This window comes from Calidris pugnax, unplaced genomic scaffold (genome assembly GCF_001431845.1).
Source record: "Calidris pugnax isolate Ruff unplaced genomic scaffold, ASM143184v1 scaffold164, whole genome shotgun sequence".
Taxonomy (NCBI): Eukaryota; Metazoa; Chordata; class Aves; order Charadriiformes; family Scolopacidae; genus Calidris; species Calidris pugnax.
The window spans coordinates 138,368-156,730 of NW_015090895.1; the positions used below are offsets into that span (position 1 = coordinate 138,368).

Below are 18,363 nucleotides of genomic sequence, written 5' to 3' on the forward strand. Positions count from 1 at the left end.
GCGGCGCCAGCGAGCCGCCCTTCTCGGAGGAGCATCTCCAGAGTAAGCGCGGCGGGATGGGGCGGGAGGTGGCGGGTTGGGGAGGGCGGTGTGTGTGGAAGGCGTGAGGGAGAAGGGGGGTGCCCGCTGCCGCCCAGCCGTTAACGGCCGCGCCGCGCGCCCTCCCCTCAGTACCCAGCCGCGGCGCTTGGCCATGCCCGCCCCCGCCTCCGCCTGCCCCGCCGAGGAGAGCCCCCCGGGCCGACCTCGGCCTGACGGGGAGGCCGAGCTGGCTTGGCCCGCGGGGTGTGAGGGAAGGAGGGTGGACGGGTACCCGCCGAGCCGAGCAGGGGAAACCGGGCTGTAGACCTGCCTCTGGGTCTCAGGCTCCCCCCTAGGTGGGAGCCGTGGTGTGGAGGTGCCCGCCGAGATGTTTAGGAGAAAGTTCTTTACTGTGAGGGTGGTGGAGCACTGGAACAGGTTGCCCAGGGAGGTGGTTGAGGCCCCTTCCCTGGAGATATTCAAGGAGAGGCTCGACGAGGCCCTGGGCAACCTGGTCTAGTTGGGGGTGTCCCTGCTGACTGCGGGGAGGTCGGACTAGATGACCTTTGGAGGTCCCTTCCGGCCTGGGCAATTCTATGATTGATTCTATGTGGGGTGATCCACCCGCAGCCAAGTCTAGAAGTGCCAGGGGATTTTTTGAAGCAGGTTGCATTAAAGAGGCTGGGGCAGCAGCCTTCCCCTCGCAGGCAGTGCTTGGTATCATCTTAGCTAGGCTATGGTCTCAACAGGAATCAGTAACAGTGATGACCATGAACTTCTCCTAAATTAATCATGGCACCGTTGCAGTGCTTCGTTCTGTTGCCGGAAGCACATTTCTTGGGAGAAAATCCACCTCAAACATCAGCCCTGGGTAAAAAGTTGATATCCATACCCAGCATCAAGGGAGACCTAAAATCATCAGCCCTGGGTAAAAAGTTGATATCCATACCCAGCATCAAGGGAGACCTAAAATCATCAGCCCTGGGTAAAAAGTTGATATCCATACCCAGTATCAAGGGAGACCTAAAACCATCAGCGCTGGGTAAATGTTGACACCTGTAGCCAGCGTTAAAGGAGAAGTAAAAAAGAATCTGGTGAAGGCATCAAGTTTCATCTCAGGCTAGATATATCAGGGGCTCACCCTTACATTGTTTGTGTGCCCCACAAACTTTCACCGAGCCTCTAAAAAGTTTGCATACTTAGGGAAGTTCTGCACAAACATGCTTATGTACCTACAATGGAAGCAAAGAACTAATTCCGAGTAAATACATTTTTACGTGTAGTCTGCCTGGAAAAGTTCCCAGAATATGTATTTAATGCATTTATTTATATTATGTATTATGCATTTATTTATAATCTGTCATGTATTTACATTCATCTAAGGACATTTGTCCTGGACCTCCACCTTTCTGAATAATGCTGTCATTATTCTGCATAATGCTTTGAGAACATGGAGGCATATTCTTCCCATATGCTGTCTGTGGATCCTGGAAAAGATTTAGTCATGAACTTAAGTTGAAGTGTTTGAATCATCCTGTGGAGTCAATGGTCCACCTATGTAGCTAAGGATAAGCGCAAGTTTTTGCAGGAACAGGGCTAAGAAGCCCCTCAGAGATGGTCTCTTTACATTAAATGTTTGGAATGCTTATGAAATAAACCAGACCTTGCTGTTTTCTTTGCTCTCTCTGCAGGCCTTGACCTACCAGGGAGATTTCTCTTTGCAATCTTGACTCTGATGACGCTGATTGCCAATCTTGTGTTTATAGAGGAAGCAGTCTACATCTACAGGAAAATCCCCTCCTCCAAAAGATCAATCATAATTTGGGTTAATGCTGCAGCTCCAGTAGGTTATCATGGAAAAGAGATAAAATTGAATGTTGAAAATGGGGTTTCCCTGAAAATCCACATGAACCTGCTTTATCTCTGCCCTTCGTACAACCCTCCTCCCTTTCTCTGTAGGTGAGCGCTACTACTTCATGCATTGGCATGTGGATTCCTCGCTCAACGATGTTTACAGATTTCACAGCAGCAGTGTGAGTATCCTGCTTGTTTCCAGACGTCGCCCCAAACCCTGAATTTCTTCTCTTTAAACATCTGCTGCTCCCGGTAAACACAGTCATTTTGTAAATTTAACAATTTAGTAATTTTTGGTTTGAGTTGAAATCTCTTGGCAGCTCTTTTCTGGGAGGTGGAAAATGCTGAAGCGGTTCCCAGCGCTGCAGTCCCCTAGTGTGGGAACCTCAGTATGAAAGATCTGTGACTCGCATGTAATTGATCCCTGGGATTGACGGTTGCTTTGAAGCTGTTCTCTTTCTTCCCTCTCTCCGCGTGTCGTGTGGAATGAGACTCTGACCTGTGACTTCTCTGCGCTTTTACTAATGATGAGCCGTAGAGGTCTGTTATTAATGGTGGCAAGTGAACCTCCGATGAGTGTATCAATGTAAAAATGTTCTGCAGTTGTCCTGATAAAAGTGCTTTCTGTACAAGCATGACAGCTCTGACACGCACAGCGGAGAAGGGAGAAATGTGGTCCTCGATTTCTGGTGGTGGTGGTGCAGCTCGGGTAGGCAGAGCGAGGTGGGGGGACGCTGTGGCCTTGGGCACTCCGCCCAAGGATTTTGGGATGATTTTGGAACCCACTGCAGGACAGTATCACAGGCTCTCATGAATAGCCTCACCCCTTGCCACATTGCATTTACTAAGAGAGTAGAGTTAAAAAGGAGGGAAAACACAGTAGTAGGGAACACTGTGAGCATGCAGAATTTGTGCAGGTAGTGCAGATTGCCAGAAACTTCCAAGGATCCAGTCCTATGGCACTTTAAGCCTGTCTGAACCCCCCCTCCTCCCTTACCCAAGCTGCAGGTTCCTGTACCCTCACTTGCATCCACCATCACCCACAGTCTCCAGCTGCCCACAGCAAGCTCCTTCAAGGAGGCAGTGCAGCTGAAGAGGACCTCTTTTATTTGGCGGGTTTGGATTTCAGTGAATTTAGCCAAGCTAAATCAGTTTGGTTCTGGGAGGAAAGGGTGGTTGCACAATTTGTAGTACCTAGGAAGGGTTGAGACAGTGCAGCTGGTGAAGGAGGGAGAGGTGGGGTTGCAGCAGTTGGTGCTTGGATCAGCTTTGGCTGCAGAGGAACCGCACCCTGACTGGGTCAGCCCATACAATGATAGCTATGTATATATGAACCTAGCAATGTTTGTTGTTGTTGGGTGGTTGGGTTTTGGTTTGGGGTTGGTTGGGTTTTGGTTTGGGGTTGGTTTTTTTGTTTTGGTTTTTTTTTGAGAGGAGAAATTGGACTTGTTCGGAAAAGTTTGGACCAGTCAGGACTAGATTAAGTGATGGAAAAATATGGCCGTAATGGCTTGAGCCAGAAAAGCCTGTGCTTTAACAGTGACCCTGCCACCAGCCACCAGTGCGGCTTTGGGAAATCCCACAGCTACTCTGTGCCTCAGTTTATTCCTCTTTCGGTCAGATTAGGGCAGTTCTGGTCCTCCAAGCTGATAGAAAGCTAAAGGTTTTTCACAACTAGTGGTAGAAATTTTCTTGACTGCGAAGCACAAGCTGTTAGAACCCTGGACAGAAGGCGGCACTGGCCTGCACCGACACGCAAGAGACTTGCAGGCAAATTCAAGTTGGCATTTTCTTCCTCTCCTAGATTTTTTGCCATAGTTATCCACAAGTTCCTGCTGATGATGATTAAAGAGTGTGGAGGTCAAAAGCTGCTGCTCAGGCGGTTCGAAAACGGTCGCTTCAAGATCAGCACCGGTCCCTGCTGCTGCTGCTGCCTTTGCCTCCCTCGTGTGCGCATCACTCGGTGAGTTGCCCTTTAAAATTTCCCAGCTGGAAGACGGCTGCTGGGATTCAGCCAACTTGGCAAGGCCGGGCTTTCAGCAAAGGGCCTCCCCGCTTCCCGAAAGTCAGTCTCAAGCCAGTCTCGAGCCGTCTCTTTTAAACAATGCCATCACTTCGGGGCTGTACACCATCACTAATTTATTTCATTTTTATAATGCAGAATTTTGCATAAGAGTCAAGAGCGTGACCTCTCTCAGTTTAACCCGGTGCAGTGTTCCCACTCATAGTAATGTTGAGCACTGTAGTATCTGCCCAACTAATCACATTCTCTTCCAGGAAATCATTTATGTAGTAAGCAGTGGTGTGTGGGAGGAGGAATTTCTACTCTGGAAACCCTAATAATTGAGATTTCAGTTTCTTTTCATTCCAGAAGGGAACAAAAGTCTCCAAATTGGGTATTTTTCACAAGCAGAATTGTCGAATTGAGGGTGTCTTGAAAGAAAATTTCTCTTACTTGGATGAAATTGAAATGTTTCATTCCGATTTTGACTTTAAAACTACTTAAGATTAAAATAATTTTTAGAACAAAAAATAGATGCAATTCCTGGAAAGCTTTGATCTCAATAAAATGACATTGTCTGGTGAGGCAAAAGCAAGTATTTTCTTCTATTAAGCTTAGTATTAATGCACCTTTGAGAAGTGGGGTGAATATGCACCTACAGGAGTCAATATAATGTAACAGAAACCCTGCCTCCTCTGAGCACTGCCTGGTGGGGCTTCTCCTCTGGCTAGAGTCACCTTGTCGTTTACACATCACTTCACAGCCTGGCAGCTTTGTGTATTTCCCAGGGCTTTCATTCTGGCACAGATTATGTTTCTTTCACTAAGAGCAAAAGCTGAAGGAGTGCATGTGCAAGACAGAGACTCTTCTATGAGGGCCTGGTCATTAGTGTCAGAGGGACCTTAGGGACTTTGTGGTCTGGTTAAATGAAAGCTGCAAACAGAACACAGGATAGCAGTTTGTGATGCTTTCGCAAAAAATCTTATTTTATTATAGTAATAATTTTTCCTTAAGAATGCGGTATTAACATTTAAACTCTTCTTTCCATTACTTTATTTTAATGGAATAACAGTAATTATTTACATGGAGGGAGGCACCAAGAAGAATAGGTAGTAAACCAACTGAAAAATATACCTCCAAAAATGGATGTAATAGAACAACATAAAATCAACAGCTGTGGATATGGATCTAAATGACTCCTACCAATTTCCATGGGCATTGGTTCGGGTGCATTTCAGCAGTCAGAGCTGAAGAAATGCCATGGGACAGAGCTGTGCTATGGATCTAACATGTCACCAGTATATTTATTTCTCTTTCCATGTCTGTCACCCTCTGTATAGGTTGTGGTAGCTGGGAGCTTGGGAGAGGATCCTCTACTCTGCCCTCCTGTTGATCAGTGCAGTGAGAGCTTACCCAGGATGATAATAGCTAATATAGTCTCCTTTCAGGACCTAGATAGTGCCTACTGCTACAGGTGGGAGGAAGGACAGCTGTCTGTTTTTTAAAAAAAGGCTTTTTGCTGTGCAAAAGGCTTAGGGCTCCTTCTCCACTGTCCATAGCACTGGGAAACCCATCTGCTGTCTCTGCTTCTGATTTCCAGCCTTTTCCCATTACAGGGTACAATGTTTTGAAATATAGGCAGACTATACCAGAGAAAGGTCAGTCTCGTATTCCTCCTGTAGGTATCTTCTGGGGAAACAGGGAGTTACTCCAAGGGAGGGGTTGATTCTTTTAGAAAGCCATATACTGTCGAGTAGTCCTGGGAAAATCAACAAGGTACAGTAGACAGATGAGACAAAGTGACAAGCCATACAGTGGGGAGAGACATCTGATGGTTGAGAAAGACAGACCTGCGTCAACAAGGAAGACAACTCCTGGCATTGCAGTGACTGCACTGCTTTGTCATATTGTTCTTTAAAGCCCTTTGGGAATAATCAGTCTTTGAAAAGGCACATGCACTAAATGGCTGGCCACTTGTAGGCCCTTCCACATGTATTTGTGCTGTCCATAACCCTGTGCTTATTAGCTATATTAATTGAGCAATTCCTGTAATTCCTCTAATGTACTAAATGGCAGCCTGTTGTCTGCTGAGGCATCTCTGATGACAGTCTCAAGGGCCCAAGGAGCCACAGTGAAGGCCACGTTAACAGTATGGGAGATAGACTAAGATGTGAGCCAACTGTAGCAGCCACAGCTTGACCTGTGAAGGCTGAAGGAGAGTTCAGGTCAGTCAGCTTTCCTGTCCTCTGGTAGGAAGTGCATCTTCCCCTTTCCTGGTGACCTTTAATGCTGGCTGGCCAGGTCACAGTCTATGGGCTGCGTTCTGGACCCAGTTTATACTGACAGAAGTAAGGAAATCCTCACCTGACCTGCTGGCCTTGTGCAGTTTGCCAAGTGAAAGATAGTTCCTTCCTACTGTTAAGAGTACGGAGGAGCAAACCCAGATGCTTACATGGTGGTATTCATGATGTATTGAAAAGCTACCAGTCCTTTCACCTACGTCTGTATGATTCCTTTTCTTGATCTACCACAGGAATAGGAAGTGTCTGTGGAGGCAGACTAAATTTCCCAATTTCATTGGAAAACTGAAATAGTAAGGCAACAAGGCAAGAGCAAGTGGCATTATTGCTCTGAAATGAGTTATGCTGCTACTAGCTCTCTGGTTAGCTTCAGAGCAGAGAAACATCACATTTTGCTCAGCTTTGGTTAGTATGTAATTGCTACAGAAAAGGAAAAGTACTATTTTTGTAGAGACTTTATTAAATAAACACTGGGTAATTCTTGGAACAATTTTCTAATCTTGAAGCTGTTTCTTGCCATATTTTAGCCACATGCTACAGGAGTGGGAAAGTTTTGCAGTTGACTATAAAAAAAACGTTATCAAGGTTGCTAATAAGATTTTGGCCTATGTGATTTTTATTTTTTTTTCTGGCCAGGCGAACTCTCTTTTGGATGAAGCTGGGCACCTTTCAGTTTGCTTTTTTTCGACCCATGTTCATGTTTTTATCAATAGTGCTTTGGACTAATGGCAATTACACCCCTTACAAAGTAAGTAAATATTTTAATCAGAGATGTTCCACAAAATCCATAGGTTTTAGGGCTGACATGTCTTAGTATCTTAGCCTACAACTGTGAAATCTAGGAGCACTGCCGAGTGAGTTACTGCATTCTTTTGAGACCCTGAAGCATACAACTTCTGCCTTCCCCCAGACTCTCCATTTCCTGGCTTCTCTTGGAAAGAAACTGGGCATCAGGGAGGGTTAGGCATCAGATTATACTCCAATATGTTTCTCAGCTTGCATGGTTAGAATGACAGGACTGCAAGTTGCCACGTGGGTTGTTCCTGACCTGTGTTTTGTAAGGTACAGCCTTAAGAAACAAGTGTATATACTGGCATGTAAACAGGAAGCATAATTCTATTTTTTTTTCTGCAAATCATGGTGATTTTTTTTTTACTAGAGAAGATAATACTGTACTTCTACTTTGTACCATCTAAGTTGCGAGATGATGGAGAAGTCTGTATTTGCTACTAATATTGCACCTCTTGGATAACTCAGACTAAAAGTAATAATTTTTTTGTTGTTGTTTCATGGTATAAAATCAATGGCCTCTCTGAGATGTCATGCTGAATATGCTCTAGTGAGGTGCTGGGCATTCCCAGGTGCTGCTGGGGTCAGGTTGCAGTACCTTCCCAGGCTGAGAAGATTTACATGTTCATGCCCGCTGGGTGAGGGCACTGGCCTGACACTCCAGTTGGTATTGTGCATTTACCCCATGCAAACCCCAGCAGCTGCTGCTGCCACCGGCTTTCAGGGAGATAGAAACAAGCATTTTAATGTCTACATCATCCAGTTCACAACTTCTTCCTGGAAACAGTAAAATGCACTGTAAAGTTTTATAGGTACACTTGTTTGATTTGCTTCTCAGTTATCTCCTAAAGAAGCTGGGTTGTGGATTAACTGCTTCGTTGGTGTCCTCACCATTCTTGCTCTGTGGCCAGTTGCAATCATGTTTCAACAAGTTAGGACTCTACTTACCTGTAAGAAGATCATCTCTAAGTTTGCTCTTTATCAGGTGAGAAGTTTAATATTTCTGATGAGAATTTTTCTTAATTCTTGATATAACACTGTCTTTCTGGTCCTTGGTCCTTTGTTGAAAAGTTATAGTATTCCTCCCCCCATTAAATGCACTGTGTATATTTTTACCCAATTAAAGCTGCATCCCTTTGAAGCGCTGTCTTTGGCAGCTGCTCAGGTTCAGTTTTAGCCAATTTACTTCTAGTCTTTCAGGAGTGCTGGAGATCTGAGAGCCAGCTAAAATCCATTCATCTTTAGGCAACTGAAACCAAAACAATGCCTTCTGTGGAGCTTGAAGGAAGCTTTGTAGATGCAGGATCCTGAAACACAATGTTAAAATGCTGGTGTCTACTTTTAAAAACTAGGAGAGAATGCAGAGCATTGTGTGGGTGGGTGTTGTTTGAACTGTTTGAGCATCAATATCACAGTATTCTGATTTGACAATATTTTTCTCGGCCATTCTGCACTTCAGAGTTAGATGATAATGAAAATACTGGCTGGGAATCATTAAATAGTAAGGAACAGAACCAGATTGAAAAAGCCCAGAGACAGGGCAACCCTCTTCCACACCATCCTGTGAAGAGTACGGCAGGATCCTTGGATATGCATTCTTCTTGAACAGAACACATAGAAAAGCTAGTGCACTAAGATCTCTGTTAAATAAGTTATTAAACTTTTATAAATGCAATATACAGGATAGTCACACCTGCAAAGCTGCATTAGGGTGAATCCAGGTTTAAGAAGGCAAACTCTCTTGATGGGAGGGTTTATACTCAGGCAGTTACACCAGCAGCTAGAAATTCACTTTGGTATCTCCAAGGCAGCAAAGGCCTAGCTCAGTGAATAGCAGGTAATATGATGCATAGCTGATTGTTGCTGAACCCAAGCTGCAAAGAGTCCTTCATCCCTTCTGGCAAAGAAGCTGGTTCCATATAACTTGGGGAGCACCACATCTCCCTGGTGTGACAAAAATAGGAGACAACAGAGAAAATGTTCTTTGAGTCCTTCCTGCACTAAGGGAGAGCATAATCTCATGGGTCAGATTAACAGGAAATTTATAAAACATTGTTATCTATTATTCAGAGCTCAATATTGTTTAAAATCCCAACTGGGAGGTCTGTGTGTAATGCACCTCCCAAATGAAGGGCTGAGAAGAAATACCGTTCAAACAGAGGTTTGATTTAATACTCACATTGAGGGCAATACTTTGCTGACCTAAAGATGAATTCTGCTGCAAGATGGGAGGAGAGGGAGGGCAAGAAAGGAGGAATGAGGCAAACGAGGGTCTATTATGAAAGCAGAATTGTTGCGTGAACTATAATTCTTTTCCTGGTTTAAAACAGGCATCTGTTTTCTCTTTCTGGTGCAGTTTATCCTCATTCTGAACCACTTGCAGACAGCTATTATCAACATCTTGGCCATGCAAAGAGTTATTCCCTGTGCTCCACCACTCTCCTCTTCAGCAAGAGGAGCATGTAAGTTCTTCTGGGAAGGATGTTGTTCATTTAATTACAAAGGTGACAGTTCAGCATTGCTAACTGCAGTATCTGATGTTTTCCCAAAACAGAAGTTTCCTGGGATCATGTAGCTTTTGGAGAATCTCAACTTTTACTTATAGAAAAAAAAAAAAAGTTTTATAGCTGTCATAGTTGCAGAGAAAAACTTGAGAAGAGTTGGAATCAGAAATGGGAGGACAAGAAATCAACATGCATAATTACCGCTAAATCTCTTGCATTTTGGATGCATAACTTCTTGCATGCTTATTGATGGGCAATACTGTAATTCTGCAACTGATTTCGTTGCTGAGAGTGAGATACTTTGTTATGGGGGACAGGATGTTAAAGTTTTTTACTTTTGCACAGATGAAAATTAATAAGCCAGGTATTTATTTTGTATCCCATAGTCATTTTCCCCTTTGGGGGGCTTTTCTTTGCCTCCCTTGTTTTTTTGGCAGATGTGACCCAGCAGCTCCTCATCATGGAAATGTTTCTGATAACCCTAATTTCAAGGGTGGTTTATCGGAGAAGATATGATGACCTAGAGCCTCCAGAATGTACGGGTGAAGAGGTTGGGGACAACAAGCAGACTCCTAAGATTATCATGAATGGTGCAGTTAGTGAAGATGGACTGCCAAGGATTTAGAAGCCCCGGTGCTCCTATTCTGCAGGAGCTGGAAGCTCAGCTTCAGGAGCTTGTATGTGCTTGCATCCCAAATAGCCACTCTCCACATCAGAATAACTTCGGACATAAATGCCTCTGAGCTGAAGTACTGAAAGGACTGCTAGTGGAAAGATAACCCCATTTATTCTCCAGTGATATACACATGGTGTGAGTGTTTTCATACCACCTAATTTAGTAAGAGTTCATACCATGTGCTTTTACCCTGTTACTGAGCACTTGATTGGTATCCAAACTGTCTCGCAATGTGATTTTATTTTATTTTTATTTTTTAGCTATTAGAATGGCTATGATTTAGAGTTAATCCAAAGTCATTCATGTTCATCTCTTTTGACTATTTTAAATCTTATTTCACTGTGGATTGCTGCCATATATCCAACACAGCACTTTCCCATCTTTCCTCCATAAAAAATTATCAGCTCTCACTCTGTACCACGAGCTCACCATAGCTAATTCTGATCAGTGAATACATTTGCGTATGTTTTTCTGAAATCCCCAAACCTGTCTGGGCTCTCCACCTACATAAATGATGATCTCTTTAGGGCAGGACTTTTTACATTCCTTGGCAATTCAACTCCTAACTTGGTAACTGCACAGTTCCTGTTTGTAAATACGCCACTGGCAGATGTTCTTCCTAGGGTTGGCAGATTCTCTGTCACTGGCCTGGAAAAAGAAAGTAGGAGTTGAAGTCTGAGAGATCTTCTGCCACTGCTCTATGATGTTATTTGGTGCTTTGGTTCTCTGCTTGGAAAATGGGAATAAGGATAACCTTGTGTTAAAGGTGTCTGTGGGGATTAGAGCTCTTGAAAGGAATCTCTTTCAGAAAATTCTTCCCTCCCCAGCTTCTTCACTTCAAATCTGACTTGCCCAGGTGTCCAGTAGGACTTCAAGTATTACAGGATCTTTTCAATTTGCACCCATTGCTCTGTGTTTACATAAACAAGTTTTTACATTTTGCAAATGATCGTGATGTTCTTGGGTGAACCTTACTGCTTTGGTTTAGCTCACTGTAATTTTAAAATAATACTCTATTTAGTAAGCATTTGGGTATTCTCTTTGTTGGGACAGGAGGTGCAGCGCCGTGTACTAGCACTTGTCTGGCCTCATCTCGTCTGGTCCCTAGAAGGAAGCACCCAATCCACACAGCAAGAATGCTTATTCCATACATAGGCAGGGAAAAAAATGTTTCATGTTGGAAAATATGTCAATGATATTTTTTACCTATATTGTATCAAATAGAACTATCATCAGAGCAAAGCTTGGCAAACAGGCTTTATTTTTAGTTTACAAGGAATTAAAAAAATACTTTCACTTTGGGAGTTGGTGGAAAATGAAATATTCTGAAAACAGCTAGTGAACTGTCTGAAAGTAGAAAAGGGGGTTAAATTAAACACAACATTTTCTTTCTGATTGACGTCAGAAATAATATTTTCTTTGACAATTGAAGGATTACATTATAGTAGAAAAAAATTGGATTATTTTTGTTCTGAGTGGTTGAAACTATTTCTATATTTAATTTTTTTCTAAGCAGTCAGTCTGGGAAATCAATACAGATTCTTGAACTCACGAACATGAGAGAATCTGCACTTTTCCTTTGAAAAACAATTTCGGTGAAAATGTTCACTCTGTATGAGAGTGTGTTAGTAGAATTGACTGGGACCAGCTAACATATTCTTAACATGGGAAATCTTCTTAGTATTTTTTCATATTATGGCTATTAACATATTCCTAATGTTGCTTTATTTCAGTTTAGTCTAGGCCATGGTTACATTTATAGACTTGTAGAGCAGAACTTAATTTCATAACAGCATTGGGGATGGTTGGCTGTGAGTTCAAGCAGCTTCAAAATTGGAAAATAAAATATTTTTAATTGGTAGGGTATCTTTGTGAATTGCTGTGGAAAAGGCTTTAATTACTAGAGCAAATGAGACAGATGAGCATTGCTAGAAAATAATTTCTCTAGCATGCCTTGGTGGGGGGATCTGTGGTGTGGAAGAGCAGGTCCATGTGCTGTAGCATGGACAGTGCAGTGGAAACCAGATGAAGTGTGTGGAGAAGTGGTGGTCTCTGCAGGTCCAGCGAAGGAGCTGCTGGGGCGCAGCGCTGTCTGCACCCATCACTATCGGTCTGGTTTCTGTCGTGTCTCTGACGTGCCTGTTAAATTGATCTTGTAACAATCAGTGTGGGTCTGATTTAGCCACAGCTATCACGGGCTGTTACGCTTTTGGGTAGGTATTTAATTTTTGTTGTGATCTTCATCTGACATATTTCAGTAATAAAATGTTCCATGGTGATTTCAAGTGGACTTGAGATTCGGCAGCAAAAACATTTCTTTTTACTATGTACAGTCATGGAGATCTCGTTCCAAAAATTACTTGCTTACACAGAACCCTTTTCAGAGCAAAATTGGACATACTTTATCTTAAATATGTGCCCAAGAACTTCCCGAGTTACAGCTTACATGAGTGCAGTAGAATTTATGGGTCTTCTTGTTACAAATTTCTTTTTTTCTTTTGTTTTGGAACTTTTTAAATCAAGAATTTCTTCCCAGCTCTGGCTCAGACCAATAGCTGTAGCCTGCCTAATCTAGGTGGGGTGCCCAGGACAAGCTTCTGGGAGCCAGCAGGCAGGGCCAGCAGGTGGCTCGCATTGCAGTGCGTTCATTCAGGTGCTCTTGAGATTAAAACATTGCAAATCACAACCCCCAGGTTGGACCTTAGGCAGACTGAGTGTGGAAAAACAAAACAGGAAGCCGGAAATTCCTGCAATCTCAGTCCTGATAGAGATTTCAGGCCAGTGAAAAAATTTGCTTTCAATTACGCGTTTGCGATTAAAGCATTTGAAAACAGTTAACAAAAGCTAGAAGACAAATTTCATGACTCATTTTATACAGCTGCTGTGAAGTAATGAGTGTTAAGGTGAGCACATGTTTTGTTTCCTTGGGATTATCACCTGAGGAAGGGTAATGGTAGTTTTATCGGTGTCTTTTGTGGTGATAAAAGGCACCGACACCATTAAACAGAACGATAAGCATTCACAGAGACATGTGGTTGAAGGTTAAGAGGGTTGAGGCATTTGGAAGCCATTCATGAGAAGACAGGGGAAAAGATGAGTTACGTGTTTTGGGTGGCCATGCGCTGAAGGGCAGATGTCAAGACGAACAGCGACCATGAAGGGGGTCACACAGGGGGACACAGCGTGAACACCACACGCACGAGGAGTGAACCCCGTAGGGCACCTCGTAACGTTGCAGGAGTGGGTTGGCAAACAAAAGTGCTCTTCTTTTCCATCTGTCATTCAAGCTATTATTTTTAAAACAACACTAACAGAGTCCCTCTTGTTGCAGAAGACCGTGGTGGGGGCTCCTGCTCCCCCTGGAGTGTCACACAGGGGGACGCAGCGTGAACACCACACGCACGAGGAGTGAACCCCGTAGGGCACCTCGTAACGTTGCAGGAGTGGGTTGGCAAACAAAAGTGCTCTTCTTTTCCATCTGTCATTCAAGCTATTATTTTTAAAACAACACTAACAGAGTCCCTCTTGTTGCAGAAGACCGTGGTGGGGGCTCCTGCTGGCTGCAACGTGGGGCAGCGCTGGAACCTTGCAGAGGTCCCCCCAGCAGAGCTCCTCACAGCAGCAAGCTGTCATTCCCCAGGCAGGGCTAGCTATGGGGGCAGTGAAAAGCATATTTAAGGGCATGCCTTTGCATTTCAGGTGTGCCAGCAGCAAAGGCCCCATGACTTAATACCCAAAGGATTTGGTTTGGGGTGTTAAGAGGGTGCTCTGCTGATTGTAGACCTTTCCATCCCTACCTCCCCCCTCCATTTGTCCTGTCCGTTCCTGCACCCTCACACTTGCACCTGCCTTGTTCTCTGATCACAATTAAAAAAACCTGGAGCGCTCCCCAGGGAGGAGGTGCAAGGGTGTGAGTTCCTGCCTGCCAGACCCAGGGCAGCCAGATGACAGAGCATCCTTTCTGTGCTGAGCTGTGACCCCATGGCCCCCGGAGCCAGAGCAGGGGAAGAAGTTAGGGAACACAATAAGGATACAAACGATGGTAAATTGAACAAGTTTGGGAATGGGTAGATTTAGTGTAAGGAGTAGAGAAGCCCAATGGAAGACTCCTGGATAACTCAGAGAGGAAGGGAGCAGACATTGGCTACACAGCTAATGAAAATTATTCAGCCTGGAGAAGAGGAGGCTGAGGGGAGACCTTATTGCTCTCTACAACGATCTAAAAGGAGGCTGTAGAGAGGTGGGGGTCAGTCTCTTCTCCCAAGTCACAGGTGACAGGACGAGAGGAAATGGCCTCAAGTTACGCCAGGGGAGGTTCAGACTGGATATTAGGAAAAATTTCTTCACGGAAAGGGCTATCAGACATTGGAATGGGCTGCCCAGGGAGGCGGTTGAGGCACCATCCCTGGAGGTGTTCAAAAGACGGGTTGATGTAGTGCTGGGAGGTATGGTTTAGTGATGGTGTTGCTTTTTGTTTGTTGTGCGGGTGTCTATTTTTGTCAAAATTAGGTTGATGGTTGGACAAGATGATCTTTAAGGTCCCTTCCAACCTAGAAGATTCTGTGATTCTGTAAAATGCTAGCACAGGTGTCTGTTGCAGGAACACCTATTCAGTACAGTGCCACTTGGCTTCCGTGCCCTTTTAATCACGGTCTGACAGTTTGAACGCCGGTGGCATTCTTGCTGGCAGCCATTCATGCAGAGTGTTCCTTCAGGACAGCCCATGAACCCACCTGCACCTCCCTCACTCCCAGGGAAAACAGATCACTATTTTTAAGACACAAGTTGTGGGTGAAGAGGGCTAGATAACATACTCTTACTGCTTTAGATCCCTTTACAAGTGTTAAGTAGATTATTCTAACAGTTGTCTGAACTCAGCGAGCATGATCACCTCTGTTTTAGCAAAGGGGAACAGAGGCAGAGAAATCTACTGAACTTGCCCAAAGCCACACAGGGGAATTTTCTCTCAGCTAGGACCAGGCTGCAGGAGTTACCCAGTCTCACCTCCCTGCCCTGAGGAATACTGCCTCTTAAATGTGGTGAGATTACAATTAAGCTAAGAGTGTGTGAGTTAAGCAATGGCTGGGTGAGTCAGATCATGGTTAGATAAGGTGTCCACCAGAACAATAAAGCAAGTTGCTCCCAGCTTTCATAACCTCATTCCAGTAAGACCCACGGGTCAGAGCATTTCTTTGTTGGTGTGAAGAACAGACCTTCGTATGGCTGGCTTGCCAGAGAAAGTAGGCAGAGTATCTTAGGCTGTTTTTCTCTGCTAAGTCACACCTTGGTATAACTCCCCACAGATCATTTATTAGTAGATTCCCACAAACCCTTCGTTCTTCTCAAAATCCCAGTTCCTATTAAAACGCCCTGCATAAAGACAACCCAAGCAGCACATTTAAAGAGCTCGGAACTCTATTTTGGCAGAATATTCTTTGGTTTTTTCTTTTGGCCATTCCTCAATTCGTTACCCTTTCTTTACAATGAAAAAAAAAGCTTGTTACACCTATACCAGTGCCACTTACTGCCAAATAATCAAGCAGTCGGCGTGCCAGCGTGGCACTCGAAGGCACAGGTGGCTTCATGACATACCTAAAGCAGCTTGAAGTCTCAGATTATTCTGTACTGTTTTTCAAACAAGGAAAAGAAAACCCTACTACAGAGAGTGCATTGAAAAACAGGAATGTTTTATTGACTAATTTTTACATTTTTGTGGGAGAAATCAGACTTAAATTTTGGCAATATTTTGGCATGGTTTTGGTCAGTTCTGGGAGAGAGAAGAATTGTCCAGAGGCGATTTCCATTTCATTCATGGATGTCCCTTCCCTGCACAACTACAAATAGGCCACCTTCTTTGAGACCTGACTGCCCAGCATCCATTATGCAGACAGGGTCCCAGCATAGGGAGAAAACAAATGGCAGGATAAAATTACTTTTGTTTTCCTTTAATGCATTTCAGCAGCTGAAAAGTGTCGGTGTCCCCTCTAGAGGTTCAGGCGTGGGATCGCAGAAGCCTTCTGGGATCTAAGGCAGAGTTTTGATAGAGGCTGAAATGGGTTTGGACATCTTCAAGAGATGCTGAAGCGCAGGAAAGCGCTGCGAGACGTTCTGCGGAGCAGAGCCGCGAGGAGAAAGGCAAGATTGCTGGCGAGGGGGAAGAGTGTTGACACTGGGATAATTAGCAGCTCAAGGGTCCCTGAAGAGAAAAACCAACATGGAAAACATACGAAATCCTACAGAAACAAAACCGAGTAGCCTGAGGATGGCAGCTTAACAATGTCAAAACCAGCCCCTTCCAAGCGGCAGCAGAAGCCAGCCCTTCCTCTCCTGACTCCTCAGGTGCTTTATCAGGGGTGGTGAGCACATTAGCTTGTTAGCTCTACCTACATATTGTGTATGTTGACCAATAAATCATAAGTTTTCCTCTTTTAAGCTGCAAAATCCTTTTTGGGGAGGTTTGGTATGTAGCAAAAAGCACCCAAATGAGCTTACCCAGGGCAGGGAAGGTCATAAAACAAGGGAGAACTATTCCATACGGGAAGCACATCCTCCTGTATCACCCTTTGAGAGTCACTGCCATACAAACCAAAGAAGGAGTGAGAAATAGCATGAAAACAACTTCTAAATTTACATTCATCCTTTATTGCAAACTACTGGAAAAGGTGAGTCTCTGTGTCTCCTTGTAGCCTTGCCGTACCCAGCCAGCAAAGGGTGTGAGCTAATTGTTAAATTCAGTTCAACAAGTTCCTCATTAGGGGGAAATTACCTGAGTTTGAAATCTGCTAATTTTCCAATCAGGGTGAGTGTTTGCACTTGTGATTTGGAAATAATTAACACATGGTATAACATCAAAACCTATGTAAAGGCTAATGGTAGAAGACTAATTTCCTTGGCATGAAAATGGTGTGTGTGGTTTCCCCAGAGCTCTATTACTATCCTTTTAGTATCAGTATCTGCTGTGTAGGGTGTTCTAGTATTTATTTTGATTGACTCTCGGTGGAGTTGTACCTTTTCTATGTTAATTTTGAAAAATTGGACCATTATTTTCCAGGGCTATGAGTCTTTTTTTTTTTTAAATTTATTTTGAAAGGTGTTGGTTGTATTTTTTTTTCTTCCTGTCAATATGCACTTTCCCAGAATTACTCGCTTGTATTACCTTTAAAAGGAGATCATAAACTCTCGCTTTAGACTAGGGCTTTAGTTCTGCAAACTTTAAAATCTATGTTCCTACGAGAGTCATGTTCTGATCCTTAAGGATATTGTTAGGAATGTGAATGCCCTCTAGTATTTAGAATGAAAGGATGTCCAGGTAGGACAACTAATTAAGGAAGCAGATGTCTACATGGGAAAAATTAAATGTAGTTGGAAAACACAAACTAATTTTCTACTTCAAAATTTCACTTACTGATGTAACCCTGATCATCACTACTTCTATGTATTATCAGACAATATTAGCTGGTATAAAGCAGATATTATTTCTGGTAAATCACAGAATCATGATGCTACCCTTAGAGCTCAGTACAACTCGGGTGCATTAGTGACCTCTTGCTATGACGCTTTCAAGGGAGAGGAGTGATTTAATCTCCGGTAGTTGAGTCAACTCCACCCATGGGTGGTGTTTGTCCCACTGGTGTGCCTTTATGGCAGCTTATTGACAAGAAGGGTGTGACTTCACAGCTTCAGAGAGGGAGGAGAGCTGGTTCCACGTGAGCAGGAAGCGTGCAGGAGAGCACAGGTATATTGTCCAGACTAATGTCTAGTCTAGAAGCAGTCCCATTTTGATGTGACAGAGTGTGGTACATGAGCTCTGCTTGCCCCATGATTAGCAGGTGGGGCTTTTCAATGCCTCTGGTCGCCTCATTGCCTTTAAACCCCTGAGACCCCCAAGCAGAGCCTCCCGCAGACAAGCAAGCCAGCAGGGGTAGGGGAGCTTTAAATGGCATCTGATCTACCAAGGCTTTGTCAGCAGCATCCTTTAGGCAGCAAGGCTGCCCCGTGAACCCCTAGGAGGGAAATGTGGCTCTTTCTGCACAGCCCTGTCTTCTCGTGTGTCCACGGGTATCTACGGCAACTGTTTGCCCTGAGATAGGAGCTGTGTTTCAGGTACATGTGAGTCAGCACTCAGGAACTCTCTTACTGCATTAATATCTCTGACTTAGGTAACCTGTTTTGAACCCTTCCAGTATCTTAATTGTTGTTTTTTTTTCTTCTCAATGC

At 44.0% G+C, this 18,363-nt stretch overlaps 1 protein-coding gene across 2 annotated transcripts in view; it reads left to right on the forward strand.

The window, feature by feature from the left end:
* Window positions 1-12,022, forward strand: part of LOC106891646 (organic solute transporter subunit alpha-like) — a 14,026-nt gene extending 2,004 nt beyond the window's left edge. Inside the window, exons 1-8 of one of the 2 annotated variants that reach the window (XM_014948333.1) lie at window positions 11-42; window positions 1,713-1,864; window positions 1,981-2,054; window positions 3,680-3,838; window positions 6,814-6,925; window positions 7,805-7,951; window positions 9,323-9,428; window positions 9,908-12,022. In XM_014948333.1, coding sequence (XP_014803819.1) covers window positions 1,757-1,864; window positions 1,981-2,054; window positions 3,680-3,838; window positions 6,814-6,925; window positions 7,805-7,951; window positions 9,323-9,428; window positions 9,908-10,095 — 894 coding nt within the window. In that variant the 5' untranslated portion in view covers window positions 11-42; window positions 1,713-1,756 and the 3' untranslated portion in view covers window positions 10,096-12,022. Of the gene's footprint in view, window positions 1-10; window positions 43-1,712; window positions 1,865-1,980; window positions 2,055-3,679; window positions 3,839-6,813; window positions 6,926-7,804; window positions 7,952-9,322; window positions 9,429-9,907 lie in introns of those variants that run through there. The other variant, XM_014948332.1, reaches the window with a different exon arrangement.
* Window positions 12,023-18,363: the final 6,341 nt, after the last annotated feature.